The sequence below is a fragment of the Histoplasma capsulatum genome, genomic scaffold, assembly GCF_000149585.1.
Source record: "Histoplasma capsulatum NAm1 scaffold_1 genomic scaffold, whole genome shotgun sequence".
NCBI lineage: Eukaryota > Fungi > Ascomycota > Eurotiomycetes > Onygenales > Ajellomycetaceae > Histoplasma > Histoplasma mississippiense.
The window spans coordinates 6,298,737-6,315,359 of record NW_001813982.1 but is presented as its reverse complement, the minus strand read 5'-3'; the positions used below and the strand labels follow the sequence as shown (position 1 = coordinate 6,315,359).

The following is a 16,623-nucleotide window of genomic DNA, read 5'->3' as shown; positions in this document are numbered from 1 at the left end:
TATTATTATTCTTCCGTTATACTCGTATGCAAGCAGTGCTTATTACGAGTCCTTGTGTAATGTTAAATACAAGCAAGAGTTGGTTATACAGGAGGAATGCTTAGTGTTGAATGACGCTAAGAATATAACAGGAACATAGGAAAATTAATGAAAGACAGGATTTTGGTACTCGCGATACAGGTTTCCAGCCCAGAAACAATAAGCTAAATCAGGTAGTAGGTCCGCCCGAAGGTACCTACTTGGCAGGTTCACATCCCTTTATTTTAGGAGCTGAGAAATTGGCTCCGGATGTAATGTTGTCCCCTTGTGGGTTTCAAACCCACGCGCTTTGAGTCCCCACGCCAAGGCGCTACCTGGTGGCCGCATTACCCATTCGGCCACCGGGGCTCAGAGTGAGCAGAGTGAGCAGAGTGGATATAAATATGAATTAAAAAAAAAAAAAAAAAAAAAAAAAAAAAAAAAAAGGTTTCAAGATTGCAGAATATATAGAGCAGAGAGCAGAAAATATGATGTCAAAACTGAATAAAATTCAAATATTGATTCAAATACAAATATCAATGAAATAAATTGAATTGCTTATATTAATTTCAGTAATTATATGATAACTAGGCAGTATTTATAAGAAAGAAAATGGTTGAATATATGATGAGAAACAGTGCTGATATACATCAAATCAGTGATCTGATTTTCATAATTGAAATAATAGAAGATTATTGTTAATGTAATCATTAGAATGTTTGATATGATATATCACTTTTCACATACCCTCTTTAGAAGAATAACATCAGTAATGAAGCTGAAAATATTATCAGAATAAAAAATGATATAGAAAATATGATGATTAATAAAATGAAAAAGAAACAAATAAAAAAGATATATGAGAATGTTGAATTCCTTCTGTTCAAACTTATTGAATTTTTATATTTTATTTTATTATTTTACTAACAAAATCAATGTTGTAGACGTCCATTCCATCAAGACATCGCTGGATTGTATCCATTCTCGCAACCAATTGCCGTAGCTATCAACATGGTGTAATTTGATTGTGATAAAAGAATCTTCCTTAGTAAAGATGTCAACTGTTTGTCAATTATCATATTGAATTGAAATCTTGTGCTTTAAATTGAATCTCAGATGATTAAAGAATCATTTTTATCAAATTAACTTTTTATCTATGTGTGATATAATTAATAGTTCAGCTTCAGTGATGGAAGTTGTTATTATTCTCTGTTTCTTTAACTTTCAATCAATAAATTTTTCAAAAAGTTTGAAAATGTAACCTTCTGTTGATTTTCTATCTAAATTATCCGCGAAGAAGGCATCACTAGCTGCTTCAACCCACATACATTGATAAGCTATCATTATCAAATACACTATATTTAATCACTAGATTATTCAAATCTCACAGATAGGCAATAACATGATCAATCTTTGCAAAATGACATTTAAAAAGATTGGTCATATAAATTGTGAGCTTGTCAACTGCATATGTGATATTGTAATAGATGCAACGGAGATATCTATATTAGAGAATAGATACATGGCGATAAAAAGGCACAGAACATACTGAAATCAATCATGATGAATATAATATGATGACAACATTGTCTATATAATGGTCACTGATATCTGTAGATAGAGGAGATCAGTGATTAGCTTTGAATAATAGAGACTATTATCTTCTAAATATCTTTTATGTGTACTTCACACTATTTTTATAGCTCATCTTTTACAATTCTAATTGCTCATAACTTTATTTGAGTGGTTCGTTGCTACACACATCTACAATAAGACTTACAACATTGATTAAAATATGTAAGATGATTTCAACACATACAAAATCTTTAGAAAATTAATCTAAATTCTTTATCACTTCTGACAATCATAATGCATGATTGCAGCAGTTAAATGATTAAATTTACAAATGAAAATAACAGCTATCTATTGTGCACATACAACAATATCTTAATAAATTGAAAGTGCAGATTTACAGAGACACTTTTATTGAAATCTAATCAATTCAAAATATCACTACAGAACTACCACAAAATCAATTTGCAGAAAATAAGAATGATGATAATGAAACATCATCAAAATTGAAAATAAAGAACTATTATTAAGGAAAAAATATGTTAAAATTTAAAAATTATAAAGATTGCATTCTGACTTTTTTTGCATTCCACTGTTGATATTATTGAAAAGAAAAATGTAAGATAAACAATATCAAACTTTATTTTGATGCTTATGTGAAGCAGAAGTGGTTGAATTTTGTATCATTATATAAAAAATATAGAATAGCAATATTGTTAACATTTGATGATATGTTATCACATCTAGAGATACAAATTAACAACTTACAAAATCAACATCAATTGATGTATTAAAGATTTTAAAATATCAAATAATAAAAGTGGTAATTAATATATGACTTTTCTAAGTATCTGAAGTATTACTTATCTTCATACAGTGAAGAACAGAAAATGAATAATTTGTGTAATAAAATATTGAAAGTGCTACACACTGAATTTAATTATTGAAATTAAAAACCTTAGAATTATAAAGAATTGCTTCAAATTTTACAGATTTTTGAGAAAAATATGTTAAAATGATAACATGTTATTCACAAAAGCAGATCTGTGATATTTATAGAAAATCAGCATCATTTTGATAAATCTAATGACTGATGAAATAAAAGGAAATGAGAGGAGCAGACAGATTTAACTGAACAAATCAAGAAAAATAAATATAACTGAATGTAGAAGTGATCTCATTGTCATAAGAAAAATCATATTGTAAATGATTGTTGAATATTACACTCTGAAAAATATGATCAAGTCTGACAAGTAAAAATCAACAATTTCAATTGTAGGAGCAGCTGCTGCATTGAGAATACAGACAATTAGACTGGAAAATAAACAGTTATTAATGATGAGTATATGAATGCTGACAGAAGCAGAATGGTCAATGATGTGGATGTTGATAAACTCTGATATGAATGTAAACTTTATATCCCATATCTGAGCATTGAAATATTTCTTAAAGTCAGAGGGTAAACTGAAAGTAGTAAAAGCAGTTGATAATCATAAAATTAAATTATATAAACAATGAAAAGCTGTGATGAAGATTATCAATGATGAATATGTTTTTCAAAAAGGATTCCACCATTTCAAAAAAGCTGATATTAATAAATATGATGTAATTTTGAACATGCTGTGATTGCAAGCTGTGAACTCTAATATCAATTGAGTGCAAAAATGCTGAATTTATAGAAAAGTGTCAAATATTAACCACATGCATTTAGATACTGCTAAGGAATTTGCAACTTTAATAGACAACAGCAATATCATATTCACTGCCTTTCCACTACAAGCTGCACACATAGCGACTGAGTCAAATATTTCAGATAATTATAAGAATTATTTTGATGTATTCTGAGAAAATATATTTGATGTGAAACATACATCTCAATCATATTTTAGATCTCAAATCTGATAAGAAATCATCATATCAATTGATATATAATTTATCATCTCAAGAACTCTCTATTCTTTGAGAATAAATTGAAAAAACATTAAAGAAGAATTAAATATATTTGTTCAAAAGTTTAGTCAGTGTTTCAGTATTATTCATACTGAAGAAGAATGGAACCCTGTATCTCTGTATTATTATTATTATTCTTTCATTATAGATATATGTAGCCAGTGACTATGATATATATCTGAAATACTCCAGAGTTTTTCAACTTATGAATAAGCTAATATACAAAGTCAATTTAATACATGCAATAGTAGAATTCCAGCCCAGAATCAAACAACTATTCAAACTATTTTAATTTAAGAATGAATGTCAAAAGGATGACAACAGATCAATACATTCAATTTAAAGTAAATGTAATAAAAAGTATAAAAAATAACAGCTATTAAAAGAAAAGATAGCATTTACAAATCAAACCTTTTAAAACAAGTCAAAATCAAAAATAATCAAAATGAAACAAATTTCAAAGTAAAAGTAACAAAATAAAAATAAAAACACAAATAAAAATTAAAGCAAATACATAGAAATAAAAGAAAAAAAAGAAAATAAAGATTGAATTCATTATCAGATCAAGCTATTCAATTGAAATGTTATAGCAACATTTGATTCTTTCAAATATTCAATCAAGAATTCATTTCCAGTTTTTGTATTAAATAAAAGTTTTAAATTTAACTGTCTCAATTCAAACTTCTCTCTCAATCTTAACTTTAACTCTGTATGCTTTGTACAAAGTAAAAGAAGATGCTCTGGATTTTTATATAACTGACAATCTGAATATAAATCACTTAAATCATTTCTAACCTTTATTAAATATGATTTAAAATAACCATGTTCAAGCTTTAGCTGCATTATTATAGCAAAAGGTTTTTTTTATATTTTATTACACAAGCTTTTCATTTTAGCTTAGTTTCAAATCTGAATATATGATTCAGTCAAATTACTTCGCATGCTGTTTCATTTGCTACAATATACTTTATCTCAATGATTGGTTTTGCAACTGAGATCTGCTATTATAACTGTCATAAAATCAATGATTCATTTAATAGAATAATGTAATCTATAATTGATTTATATTGAAGGTTTTCCTCTGCTCAATCTGAATCATTGTATATGACAGAACTGAGTTCTTCAATTATCTTCTTTTTATATAAAATTCTGTGATTCTTTGTTTTCTTGATATAGTATAGAACATGTTTTAATGCCACTCAGCATTTTTATGCAGATATAAGTATAAATATAAAAAGTAATTGACTGTGAATATTAAATATGATCTGTTATTTGATATCAAATACTGTAGTGGTTCTAATTTTTAATAATATTCAATAGCAGACAATCTATAATTTTGTATTAATTATTGAAAACTTAACAAAATTATATGAAAGAACTGATATTGTCTTCTATTCATCAACAAAACATTTAAATAAATAAAAAAAATAAAATGATTTTATGAAATTTGATATCTCTGCAGTTTTTTATAAAATAAAAATTAATAAAGATGATGAATAACTAACTGTTTTCTGTACATATTATGAATTATATAAATGAACAGCAACCTTTTTTAAATTGATATATATATATATATATTTAACATTTTAAAGAAGTCATGAGCAATATCTGTGCTTCAGAAGTTTTCTGAAAAACATGAAAATATATTATATTAAAAAGATTTTTATATACACAAAAAAAGAAAACAGAATTTAAATGATAATTTTTTAAAAAAACTCAGTATAAATTGATTGTTCATTCACTTTTAATTTAATGTATGATGATTTATATTAAAGTTATAATATGATTTTTTTTTAAAAAAAAAGTCATTGCTGCTGAGTCTGAAAGATTAATAAAAAAATAAAAAAAGATTGATGTAATAGACGCAACGGAGATATCTATATTAAAAAATAACAATGTGGCAATAAAAGATTATAGAACATGTTGAAATCAGTGAGAATGAATATAATATTAAATACTGTTGATAATGTATGAATTACTGCATTTTTTATTTTCTATATAAAGCTCATTGATATTTGTAGATTTTAGAAGATTAGTGATTAACTTTAAATAATAAAAATTACTATCTTTTTATAATTTTTATATATATTTCATATTATTCATTAATTATTTTTATAATTTATTTTTTATAATTCTAATCATTTTAAAATCTTATCTGAATGATTTGTTGTTACACATATTCTATGTAAGGTTCATAACATTAATTAAAAACATATAAAATGATTTCTACATGCATAAAATCTTTTGAAAATCAGTTTGAATTCTTCACTATTTTCAATAATCATAATATTCAATTGCAACAATTAAACAATCAAATCTATAAATAAGAACAATAATTGATTATTTTATATATAATAACATTTTAATAAATTGAAAGCACATATTCATAAAAATGTTTTTATCAAATTTTAATTAATTTAAAATATCATCATAAAATCATCATCAAATCAATCTGTGATCAATTGTAATGTGACGGCGCCGAGGCGATTGCTACTCGGCAGCGGCACAGAGGAGGATGGTATATAATGGGAAGCCTTATGGGTGGGCTTGATTATCTCGCTTGAACCGCGAACTCGTAGAATACTATACAAATACTGAACTACCAGAGGTACTCGGCACACTAAGAATATTGTATGAGGACAGTGGTAACTCTGGTATCTTATTGTCAAAAGATAAAAGACGAATCGCTGGCTCTTGGAATAGAGAGCCAGCATCCAGCTATTCTATATAGACAACGGGCAGCCATCCTCCCCTCACTCTATGAGCGAGGGTAGCCGAAGCAACTCCGCAGTGGCGCTGCATTGATCTGCCAGAAGGAATCTACTGACCCCGTATAGAAACAGGATTCTCATAGCCTATCAATCGGATCCTCTTCTATTGCATCCGAATGATGTCATAGGGTGGTTGGAAACCGGTTCGGACACCTGCGTGACGTCATGGGATAGATGGGATTATCCGAGGGGAAACGATGGGCCGTGTGGAGCCGTCACGGGGCCTTGGCACAACCAAGGGTGTGACATCAATATAAATGATGACAATGATGAAACACTGCTGAGATTGAAGATTAAAAAATATTATTAAGAAAAGAATATATATTAAAATTTAAAAATTATAAAGATTATATATTGATTCTTTTCATACACCACTGTCAGTATTATCAAAAGAAAGAATATAAAATAAACAATGTTAAACTCTATTTAAATACTCATATTAAATAAAAATGATTAAATTTCATATCAATGTATGAGTGATATGCCCCGGTGGCCGAATGGGTAATGCGGCCACCAGGTAGTGCCTTGGTGTGAGAACTCAAAGTATATGAGTTTGAAACTCACAAAGGGATAATATTATATTCAGAGCCAATTTCTCAACTTTTAAAATAAAGAAATGTGAATTTGTTAAGTAGATATTTTTAAATGAATTTATTATTTGATTTAATTTATTATTTCTGAATTGAAAAATCTGTATTGTGAGTATCAAATTCTGTCTTTCATTAATTTTTCTATATTTTTATTATATTTTTAACATCATTTAACACTAAGCATTTCTTCTGTATAATCAACTCTTATCTGTATTTAACATTACATAAGGACTCATCATAAGCACTGCTTGCATATGAGTACAATGAAAGAATAATAATAATAATAATAAATGAAATCAGTGATTCTATTAACATCTTTTTTATAAACATAGTTATTTTCTGAGAAAATAAAACAATAATTATGAGTGTTCAATAAAATTTTGAATTCTATAAGTTATGATAAATTGAGTATTAAATTGTATTCAAAAATTTATATTTATATATATACACATTTTTTTTTTATATTCTTCTATATTATTATTATTATTATTTATTATACTCCGCCTTCATCCAATGGATATGCGGTTCTGCTACCATATGTCTAGCTAGGAAAACCCCACTGCGCCTTGGCGCAGGGGGGTGAAAAACCTTGCGCACAGTGGTGTTAACTATCCTGTTCATCTGCAGGGTACCGGGCAAGTCAGCTAGAGCTGTTCCTTGCAATGGGAGCGGGAACAAAGGAAAAGGAATTAGAGAAAGTATAGTAACAAAAGAAAGGAAGAAGGGAGGGACAGATAGTAGGCGCTGTTAGGATAGAAGGGAGTGACAGGAGGGGGTAGAGGGGATTGACAGAACGGGTAGATAGAGGAAATTATACGGCAGGGTGAGGAGATGATGAGGGGATGAAAATGAGGTGGTGCAAATGAGGTGGAGAGAGGCGAGGGGATGGGGAGGAGAGGGAGGAGAGGGAGGGGCTAAGTAGTCAGGGGAGTGAGTGCATGTGGGATTCAGGGGATTCTGGGGGTCCAAGGCAGCTCAGCGCCTTATGGTACATAGTGTGTCAGCTCGCGTGCTAATGTGAACTGGCCTAGAATCCCGCTCTCCATCCACCAGTTTGACAGGAGATGCAGGCCTTCCTTGGTGTCTAGCAGCATCCTCTTGTCTAGCCTGCCATTTCTTATAAGGCCCTGACGCTGCTGCTCCCAGCGTCCGCAGTGTATCAGAACATGTTCGACTGTTTCCCATTCATACCCACAGGGGCACCGTGGGGTGGGGAATTCAGGTACCTTACACCGGTTTAGGAAAGCTGCCAGTCCGGTTTTCCCTGACCTCAATTGGATGATGATAGTGCTGCGAGCCTTGCGCAGGCCGGTGTGCCACTTCAGAATTTTCTTGTCTGGGGGCCGGCCATGCCGCTCCCCCCAGGGGGGCTCACGTCTTTTCCACCTCTGCACCCACCTCCAGAGCTGCTCGCGCTTCAGCCAGTGATTATATGAGGCTTGGTCCAGGTTGGCTCGTTGTTCCGGTGTCATCTCTGCTGTGGCTCTCTCCTTAGCACCCTGAATCCATTGCTGTTCCCAGTCCACTGGCAGGGCTGCCGGGTGAACCACAGCTCCCATGTGTCTCTGTGCCCCCCTTGTCACCCCCCGGTGCCGAAGCCTGGTCCTTATGGCCGCACACGCATTCTCAATTTGTTGCGCCATTCCTGAGGCCTTCATCCTGTTGACCGCCTTTGCCACTAGCCCATCCAGGTGGATGTCTAAGGGTACTGTGTGGGTTTCCGCTTCCAGTGTGCTTGTTGGGGTTCTTTTGTATGCCCCTGCCACTATTCTGAGGCAGGAGTTCTGCACTGTGGTCAGCTTGAGGGCCAGTCCTGACTTAGCTGGACCCGTGCCCCCCTGCCCCTGTGGCTGGTGCCATGCTATTGCTCCATAGGTCAGGGCCGGCCTGATGACCATGTTATACACCATTCTCGCTTGTCGTAGTGGGAGCCCCCATGTGGATTGGGTGGTTTGGGACAGTGCTCTGACTTGAGTCTTCATCTTGCCTGCCACCGCGTCCAGGTGGCCCTTCCTTCTCAGCCTAGAGTCTAACCATACACCCAATACCCTCATCACCTGTTTCGGTTGTATAGTTTGTCCTGGCAGTCTCAGCTCAGCCTGTAGGTTGAATTGGTTGCGCGCCCGTGTGAAGTGCATTAGCTCATACTTCTGGGGGGCAAAGACCGCCCCGTGCCGTGCTGCCCACTCCTCGCATGCCCGATGCATGCGCAGGAGCTCCCTGCAGTTGTCCTCAGTGGACTGGCCATAGGCCATCACGTTGACATCGTCTACAAAGGCTATGCACACCACCGGGCGCCCCGGTCTTGAGCAGATGCGCACCAGTTCCTCATTGTAGAATAGGAATAGTATAGGTGATAGGGGTGACCCCTGCGGGATGCCTGCTGGGATGTCAAAGGTGTCTGATTCCTGGCCCTCAAAGGCAATTGTGGATTTCCTGTTGGTCATGAAGGACGCAACCCATCCCACCAGGTCCCTGGGGATGCCCAGTCGCCGGAGGATGTGAACCATTCGCTCCCGCAGCACCTTGTCATAGGCCCCTGTCATGTCTAGGGAGAGTACCGATGCCCACCTGTCCTGGGTGCTGCCACACTGTCCTTATCTGGGCTCAGAAGTTGTGCTATGGCTGTTTCAGTGGACCTGCCCCTTCTTGCCCCCATTTGCGGTGAGGGTAGCAGGTTGTGGTCCTCCGCGATCTTCCGCAGGCGTTTTGCAGTTGCTGCCTCCACAATCTTCCCTATTGTGTCCAGCAAGGCAATGGGTCTCCACGCTCCTGCAGTCTGGTAGTCAGCCTTCCCTGGCTTGCGCAAGGCCACTGTCTTGGCTTCCTTAAACGTGTCTGGGTAAGTCTCCCAATGCCAGCATGCATTGGTGAGAGCTGTTATGGCCTCCACAAATGTTCTGCCCAGCATCTTAAGGAACTCGTTGGTGATCCCACTCCTCCCTGGTGCCTTCCTGTTTGGCAGTCTCTGGATCAGGCTTTCCATGTCCCTCCACACTGATGGTGTCATTTGACGCTTCCCTTTCAGCTTGCAGCAGCTCCATATTGGTGTCACTTAAGTCGGCGGGCTCTGGCTGTGGGAAGAACCGTTGTCGTAATGCCTCAGCCTTCCCCTCAAAAGAGGTTTCTACCGTCGCGTCAGCCCCTTTCCCTGTTCTCAGGGGGGGGACAGTAGGTGCCTGTGGGGGCAGATGGCTTCTTTCCTTGCCCCATTTTGCCAGTCCCCACATCAATCTGGGGTCATCACGGGTCCTGTCAACCAGATCTCTGAAGTTTGCTGTCTTAGCCAAGTGGATTTCTCTGTTGCGTTTGCAGCGTGCCCTGAGCCGCTCCATTTCTGGGAGCTGGGACCTCCTAGCCTGCTTGTACTCCTCCACTGCCTTGGCCATCCTCGGTGACCACCATGTCTTGGATTTTAACCCAGCCTTACTTACGGTGGCGTGTTTGTCCGCTAATGTCCCTACAAATCCTACCAGGTAGTCTGCATACTCCTTGACTGCTTGCCTGGAGTCCAGGCTTTGTGGCACATATAGCTTTTGGCAGTCCCTTGCTACCTCCTCAGGCTCCGCATTCTTCCAGTTTCGTCTCTCAGCCTCCTTTGGGATGGGTGTGAGTTCCAGTGTTGTTTCCATGGGCTTATGGTCAGATCCTTTGCATGCCTCCTCCGCTATTGCACACCTCCTGAGCTTGTCGTGCAGGAGTGGTGATAGAAAGGTGAGGTCTATAGTCGTCCCTGGGCTGCCTCTGTCCTGCCATGTGGTAGCCCCTACAGGTGTGGCAAGCTGGAGACCCAGCCTATCCACCTGTGCTATTAGCTGCCATGCCATGCGGAAGTTTCTCTTCACTCTCACCCCCTCCCCACCTCTCATGGTGGACATTAAGATCTCCTAATATGACCAGCTCTGCATCTGTGCCCATTCCGGCTACCTCCTGCAGCTGGCCTATGGGGGATTCCTCCGGTTCACTGCTGTAGCCCCCTGGAGGAGGTGCATACACATTGACTATTTGCACCTTACCCAGGTCGGTGGTGATTGTCAGCACTGCAATGTATTCTGAGTGGTAGTGGCACTCCCATGTGTGTTCCACGAGCCTTTTGTTGACCAGAAAGCATACTCTTGGGTGTGTTTCCGGGTGATAAGCTGGCCAGAAGCCGCAGCTTCTGGGGCAGTGTGTTGCTAGCATGTGGGGATTCCGGCTGGGCTCTTGTACTGCAATTACGTCGTATTTGTCTTCTGTTGCAGGGTCTGCCAATAACGCACCCATAACTCTCGCAGAGTTGTGCACGTTATATTGTAGGAGGTTTAGTGTGTCCCTCATTGTTGCGTGGGGGCTGGGGTCTGCGTGTAGTCCATTAGGTCCTCCTGTAGCTGAGACCCAGGTTGTGAGCTCTGTGGTGCTATAAAGGCACTTAGAGCTCCTCTCTGGGCTTCGCCTGCTTGCAGAATCCCCTTGGGTCGGCCTGGTCCTCTTCTTTGGCCCTCTGGTTCCCCAGTGGGTAACCTTTTATTTCCTCTGGTTTGCACCACCTGCCACCCATCTTGTGCTTTTGGCTCCATAAACCTACGGGGTCTTTCCATGTATGCTGTACGGGCCCTGCTTGATGCCCTCTCCCTCTCAGGGCACTTAGAGACCCAGGCTGGGTGTGTTCCCCTACAATTTGCGCACCTCGGTTGTTCCCCAGCTTTTCGTGCTGGGCATTCCTTGTCGTCATGTTCTTTTGCCGCGCAGAACCCGCACCTTTTGGCCTGCCTGCAGAATCTGGCCGTATGCTCATACTCATGGCAGTTAAAGCACCGGGTGACCTGCGCTTCCCCGGTGGAAGATTTCAACGTCACAAAATATGCTGTCTATTATCAATCCATTGTCTACTAGTAGGTTGGCTTGCTGAGGCGAGGTGACGCTGAGTACAAGAGACCCAACCTTTGCCTGCAAGCTGGCATTCCGTCGTAGAGACAGTCTCTCAATTTGTACCCCTCTTCGGAGTCCTTCATTCTGTGCGTAAATTGCCTTGATGGCTTGCTGTTCCTCCTTCCAGTTGGTGTTGCCCATTGGGACTCCCTTAACCATGACTGGGTACAGGGTGTGCTTTGCCTTCGCCTTTTGTCCCAAGACTTCCAGCCATGTGCTGCTCTTAGTCAAGGCCTCCCTGGTCTCCCTCGCGTCGGTTGTCAGGATGATGTCTCCACTGGGGAGACATCTTGCTGCAAGCACCTTTCCCTTTGTCACATCCATAATTCTGGCGTTGACGGCTGCCACAATCGCTGGGGGGGTGGCCTCCTCAGCTGGGAGGGCTTCGCAGTCCCGGCGTAGGACAGTAATCTCGCGGAGGGTTCGGTTAGGCACTGGTTTTTCTGGAATTCCCTGTCCTGCGACCTTGGCCCATGATGACAGTTTGGCTTCTTTCACTCCTTCGGGTTGGCGTTGTGCGCGTGTCGCCACGGTCGCGTCTTCCACCTTGGCCAGCATCACCTCCCCCAGTTTGACCTTCAACTCCCTCACCAACCTGGCTGCCTCCTCCACTACCTCCTTCCCTTTGCCGTTGATGGCAGGATCTTCGCTCCCATTGCAAAGAACATTGCTCAACTGTGTCAATATTGCTCCACATGTGGTGGGCTGCTGCCTCTTGTCAGAGTTTTCTTCTCGCGGGCGTCCGTCAGCGCGTCCCACGATTTCCTCCATCACAACCATGGCACCAGCACCACCTCAACTGGGGATTGCTGGGTGTCGTGAGATTCCCTGCGATCAGGGCTATCGTTCGCTATCGTTTTCAGTGTATTTATATAAAAGTAAAGACCTTTTTCCTTTTAAAATTCGTGTTTTAAATGTTTTTTAAATTTTCCAGTTTGTAATATAAAAAATGTATTTTAATTAATGATTAACACTATTCTAATACAGTTTATGAATTGATTAAAAAAGAAAAGAAAGAGAAAGAAGATCAGGAGGAAAAAGATTGTTATAAAAAAATTTTTATAAAAAAAAATTAAATGAAAGGATTATTGAAGATTATACTGTAGTGAAGTGCAGAAATGAAAAAATGTTGAGGGTACATGAAAGAATTGTTAGAACTACATATACACAGAGTGGAGATTACACAGAAGAATTGTTAGAACGCTATATGAATGTGAGGTGAAGTTGTGAGGCGTTGATTGTGCAAGCTAACTACTAACGGGTGCTAACCCGTCACAGTAATCTTGTATATTCAATCATTTCAGCCACAAAATGAAGCAATTTTTGACACCCTCAGAACTTCATATGATTCTTGTAGACTTCGCTTCACTCCGTCTAATAATTAAGAGAGAGAAGAGATAATGCTGTGTCTCTGAAGTTACCAACTTATTACTAGCTGCTTTATTAGTCAGACTGCGAAGAAAAATAACTGCTGAAAACTGCCCGGATGATGGCTATAGTCATCATAAAATAGTAAAAAAAGAAGGATTTGCTGAAACAAGGGGTATTGCGCAAGGCTAAACATGACGGCAGGAAGGATGAGGGGGGAAGGAAAGAGGATAGCCATAATTATATGTCAGATATGATAACTTGCTATGGCCATTCATATTCGAGGGAAAACAGAAAAAGGTTTGGAAGGGCTGATGGCGTATACCAATGGCAATTGAGGGTTCAGGAGGAAATCTCCAGAAACACTGCGCAAGAAATTATAGAGAAAATTGAAACTCATGATATGAAAAGGGAAGCCAGGACAAGTGAAAAGAGTGAAAACAAACCCTACCAGAAGATAAAACGATCAATCATGGATAATAAAATAAACAAATACACAAACAAAAAATACTCCCCAGGAAATCATGGTCATTCCGCTAGAAATAAACTCCCGCTCCAAAACATGAGAAAAGTGAGGATAGGAGACCTACAAAGCCAAAAAGAGGTAGAAACGAAGTCTCGGTAAAAATATGGTTCGGGTACGGATGATAATGCTAGTTCGCAAAGCCTGACAGTAGCGATATTTATGAGAGGAGGGCGTGTGCATGGCGATGGAGTATATGTTTTAAAAATGAATATGAGAAATGTCAGCTTCGGGAACCGGGAACTACCAGGGCATTTACGACGTGGCCTTCTTTCCAGCCCTGGGATAATAGGCTTTCTTGTTCTTTGAGAATTTTGCCCAGATACGCTATTCGGACGCGCTGTTTGCCGACAATCTGTTTATTTGAGGAGGGCCAAGGTTAGCTCAACAAGCTCCAAATAAATACTAGTTGCCGAGGTCTTCCAAGAGAGAAGAAAACGGACAAAGGAATGGTTTCTGGAGAAAATCAGATACATACCCCGGCTTCAGCCTGGATTCTCCGCGCTAATACTCCCACCGTGTGATTCTTCCCAATCATCACCGTCGCATCCGGACCTCCTCGGTCACTCAACCTCGCAGAAATCTTTATCAGGTCTCTTTCACTAGCTTTCCCCTTCTCCTCGCGCCGCCTCTCAATGTCATCTGCCTTATCATCATCTGAATCCACATTAACAGCGAGTTTATTACGTTCAACGTCCTCCCCAAGCTCCACAGTCGTAGCGCATATGGTATTACCGTCAGTGGCATCTGCAGACTCCTCAGCCACATTAACCGGATCCATGGCAATGTACTCTGGAATGCGGTATAAAATGCCACTCTCGTCATAGCAGCCATCACACATGTCGCCTGTCGGGACGGTAATCCCTGCAGCATCCAAGATGCCCTGCGCTGTAGCGATATCTTCCGCCCGCACAAGGGAGGTAGCCGCTGCTAGGGCAGCCCATATTTCTGGTCTTCCAGTCACTCGGGTGTCAAAAAAAAGCTCCCGTTCGCGGACAAGTTGTTCCCGTGTCCATTCTCGGTGGATGCTTTGCCATATGTGTGGGTGTATCGCTTGGTTATAGTGGACATCCAGAGGGACACCGACTAGGGCACGTCGGCGGCGAACGGATCGTGAGACTGCAGAGCGATTGTGATGGCTCTGGGCAGTTTCGTCGGTGGTGGCGCGATTGAGGATGGGATGTGTCGGGCTGGTGGGAGTGGGAGATTGGTCAGACTCTCCTATTTCAACAGGTTAATTCGATCTGAAGTTGTGTTGAGGGGAAAGAAGTTTCTAACCTCGAGAGGAGGTGGATATGCAACAGCCCTATTGAAGAAGCATGGAGGTTAGCGACCGCCGATATATTACACAAGATATATAGAGGTAACTCGTGGTGGTGATAACAACAAGAGCGGACGACGGCATCGTCCAGCAGCGGCCACTGGGCAGAAAGCTGGGTGAACCAGGAATATCGAAATGTCGTTAAAGAAACACCCGCGTAAACAGAGGTTCTTAAAAGGCAAGAAGAACAAAAATCTCAAGCTACTGGAGAGGATTTCCCAAACCCCCCCGGCAAGTGGATGAAGCTTGAGACAGCTTCAGGAGCTCTAGATATGCATACACATCCGTCCATAGAAGGCATAGAGGTATGTAAGACACTCCACCATTGTGCATGGGTGCAGATCGACATACAGGCTGTAGGAAATATTCCCATGAGACAATAGAATAAGGCTAGCTAAAAGCAAGGGAGGAAGTGTGAGAAGAGTTGGCGGTGGAGATGAAGGCTGGAATAGTGCAGGATGAGCACGAGATGACAAAAAGTGGAGATAACTATCGGTCGGCAAACTGAACTTAGCGAGAGCCAGAGAAAGCTCCAGCCAGCAGAGCCAGTTGCAGGTTTAGTTGGCTATTCGGCCCGGTTTACTTTGTTATATTTAGATTTTGCACTGCAAACCACCCTTGACAAGTGATTCCACACCCGAATAGTTCTAGAACTGTTGACGCAATCATCCTCGATAGTTAACTCGGATAACTATTTCACGATTATTCAAGCCTCTGTCCAGGACGAGGCAAACACAGGAGACAAACAGAAAAGCATCTAGCAATCAATGCTGAGGAAGCGTCTATCACATTCTGTTACGTTGATTGTTGATCATCTTGTAGCTTTGGCGAGGCAAGCTTTGTTATTGTCGACAAGCCGCAATCGCTCGCTTGCGCTCGCTTATTCAGCTTGAAAACACACTGATATATAAGCAGCTGTATATGATGTTGGGGGGTATAGATTGGTTCGTCCCCTCTACTACCAGCATGGCGCTGGTGTGAGAGAGCTCTTGTGCCCCAGTGACCTAACATATGACTTGTATAGATGAATTTCATATAATTTATAACTATTAATAGAGAATAATTATACAAATGAAAAAGATGAATAATATTGTAGTATCTTTTGCGCCGGTTAGCGGGGCGCCCAGCCTGCCGCGCGCCGTCGTCATTGGTCTGCTTGCTGCGCTAGGCCTGTTGTGGCAGCACTGTTGCTGCTTCAGAAATGGCAGTGCCTCTGTCGGAACTGGATAAAGTCCGAATTTTGACCCAAATACTGAATATCAATAAAATAAATTGAATTGCTGATATTAACTCCAGTAATTACATGATAACCAGGCAGTATTTATAAGAAAGAGAATGTTTGAATATATGATGAAGGGCAGTGCTGATATACATCGGATCAGTGATCTGATTTTCAGAATTGAGATAATAGAAGATTTTTGTTAATGTAATTATCAAAATACTAAATATGATATATCACTTCTCAAATATCATTAAAATGCTTGATATGATATATCACTTCTCACAGCCTCTTACTGCTTTCTCGTTCTCATGTCTCACATCATTTCAATAATTGACTGTTTAAGCCGTAGTGTAGGATATTTTGCACTTTCACAACAGCCT

At 39.6% G+C, this 16,623-nt stretch overlaps 5 protein-coding genes across 5 annotated transcripts; all 5 read right to left on the bottom strand.

The window, feature by feature from the left end:
• Window positions 1-587: 587 nt before the first annotated feature.
• On the bottom strand, window positions 588-1,580 carry HCAG_01812 (predicted protein; the record flags this gene model as incomplete). Its single annotated transcript, XM_001544715.1, has 6 exons — window positions 588-605; window positions 766-796; window positions 947-1,021; window positions 1,347-1,355; window positions 1,407-1,482; window positions 1,568-1,580. The coding sequence occupies 6 exons, from the start codon at window positions 1,578-1,580 to the stop codon at window positions 588-590; spliced, it is 222 nt and encodes a 73-aa protein (XP_001544765.1).
• Window positions 1,581-7,884: 6,304 nt separating this feature from the next.
• On the bottom strand, window positions 7,885-9,447 carry HCAG_01811 (predicted protein; the record flags this gene model as incomplete). The annotated part of the gene is made up of 1 exon (XM_001544714.1): window positions 7,885-9,447. One exon carries the CDS (start codon window positions 9,445-9,447, stop codon window positions 7,885-7,887), a length of 1,563 nt encoding a protein of 520 aa, XP_001544764.1.
• A 366-nt stretch (window positions 9,448-9,813) lies between these two features.
• Window positions 9,814-11,218, bottom strand: HCAG_01810 (predicted protein; the record flags this gene model as incomplete). Its single annotated transcript, XM_001544713.1, has 3 exons — window positions 9,814-10,696; window positions 10,764-10,902; window positions 11,161-11,218. The coding sequence occupies 3 exons, from the start codon at window positions 11,216-11,218 to the stop codon at window positions 9,814-9,816; spliced, it is 1,080 nt and encodes a 359-aa protein (XP_001544763.1).
• Window positions 11,219-11,686: 468 nt separating this feature from the next.
• On the bottom strand, window positions 11,687-12,589 carry HCAG_01809 (predicted protein; the record flags this gene model as incomplete). The annotated part of the gene is made up of 1 exon (XM_001544712.1): window positions 11,687-12,589. One exon carries the CDS (start codon window positions 12,587-12,589, stop codon window positions 11,687-11,689), a length of 903 nt encoding a protein of 300 aa, XP_001544762.1.
• Window positions 12,590-13,923: 1,334 nt separating this feature from the next.
• HCAG_01808 (predicted protein) lies at window positions 13,924-15,347 on the bottom strand (the record flags this gene model as incomplete). Its single annotated transcript, XM_001544711.1, has 4 exons — window positions 13,924-14,055; window positions 14,179-14,890; window positions 14,979-15,006; window positions 15,302-15,347. The coding sequence occupies 4 exons, from the start codon at window positions 15,345-15,347 to the stop codon at window positions 13,924-13,926; spliced, it is 918 nt and encodes a 305-aa protein (XP_001544761.1).
• Window positions 15,348-16,623: the final 1,276 nt, after the last annotated feature.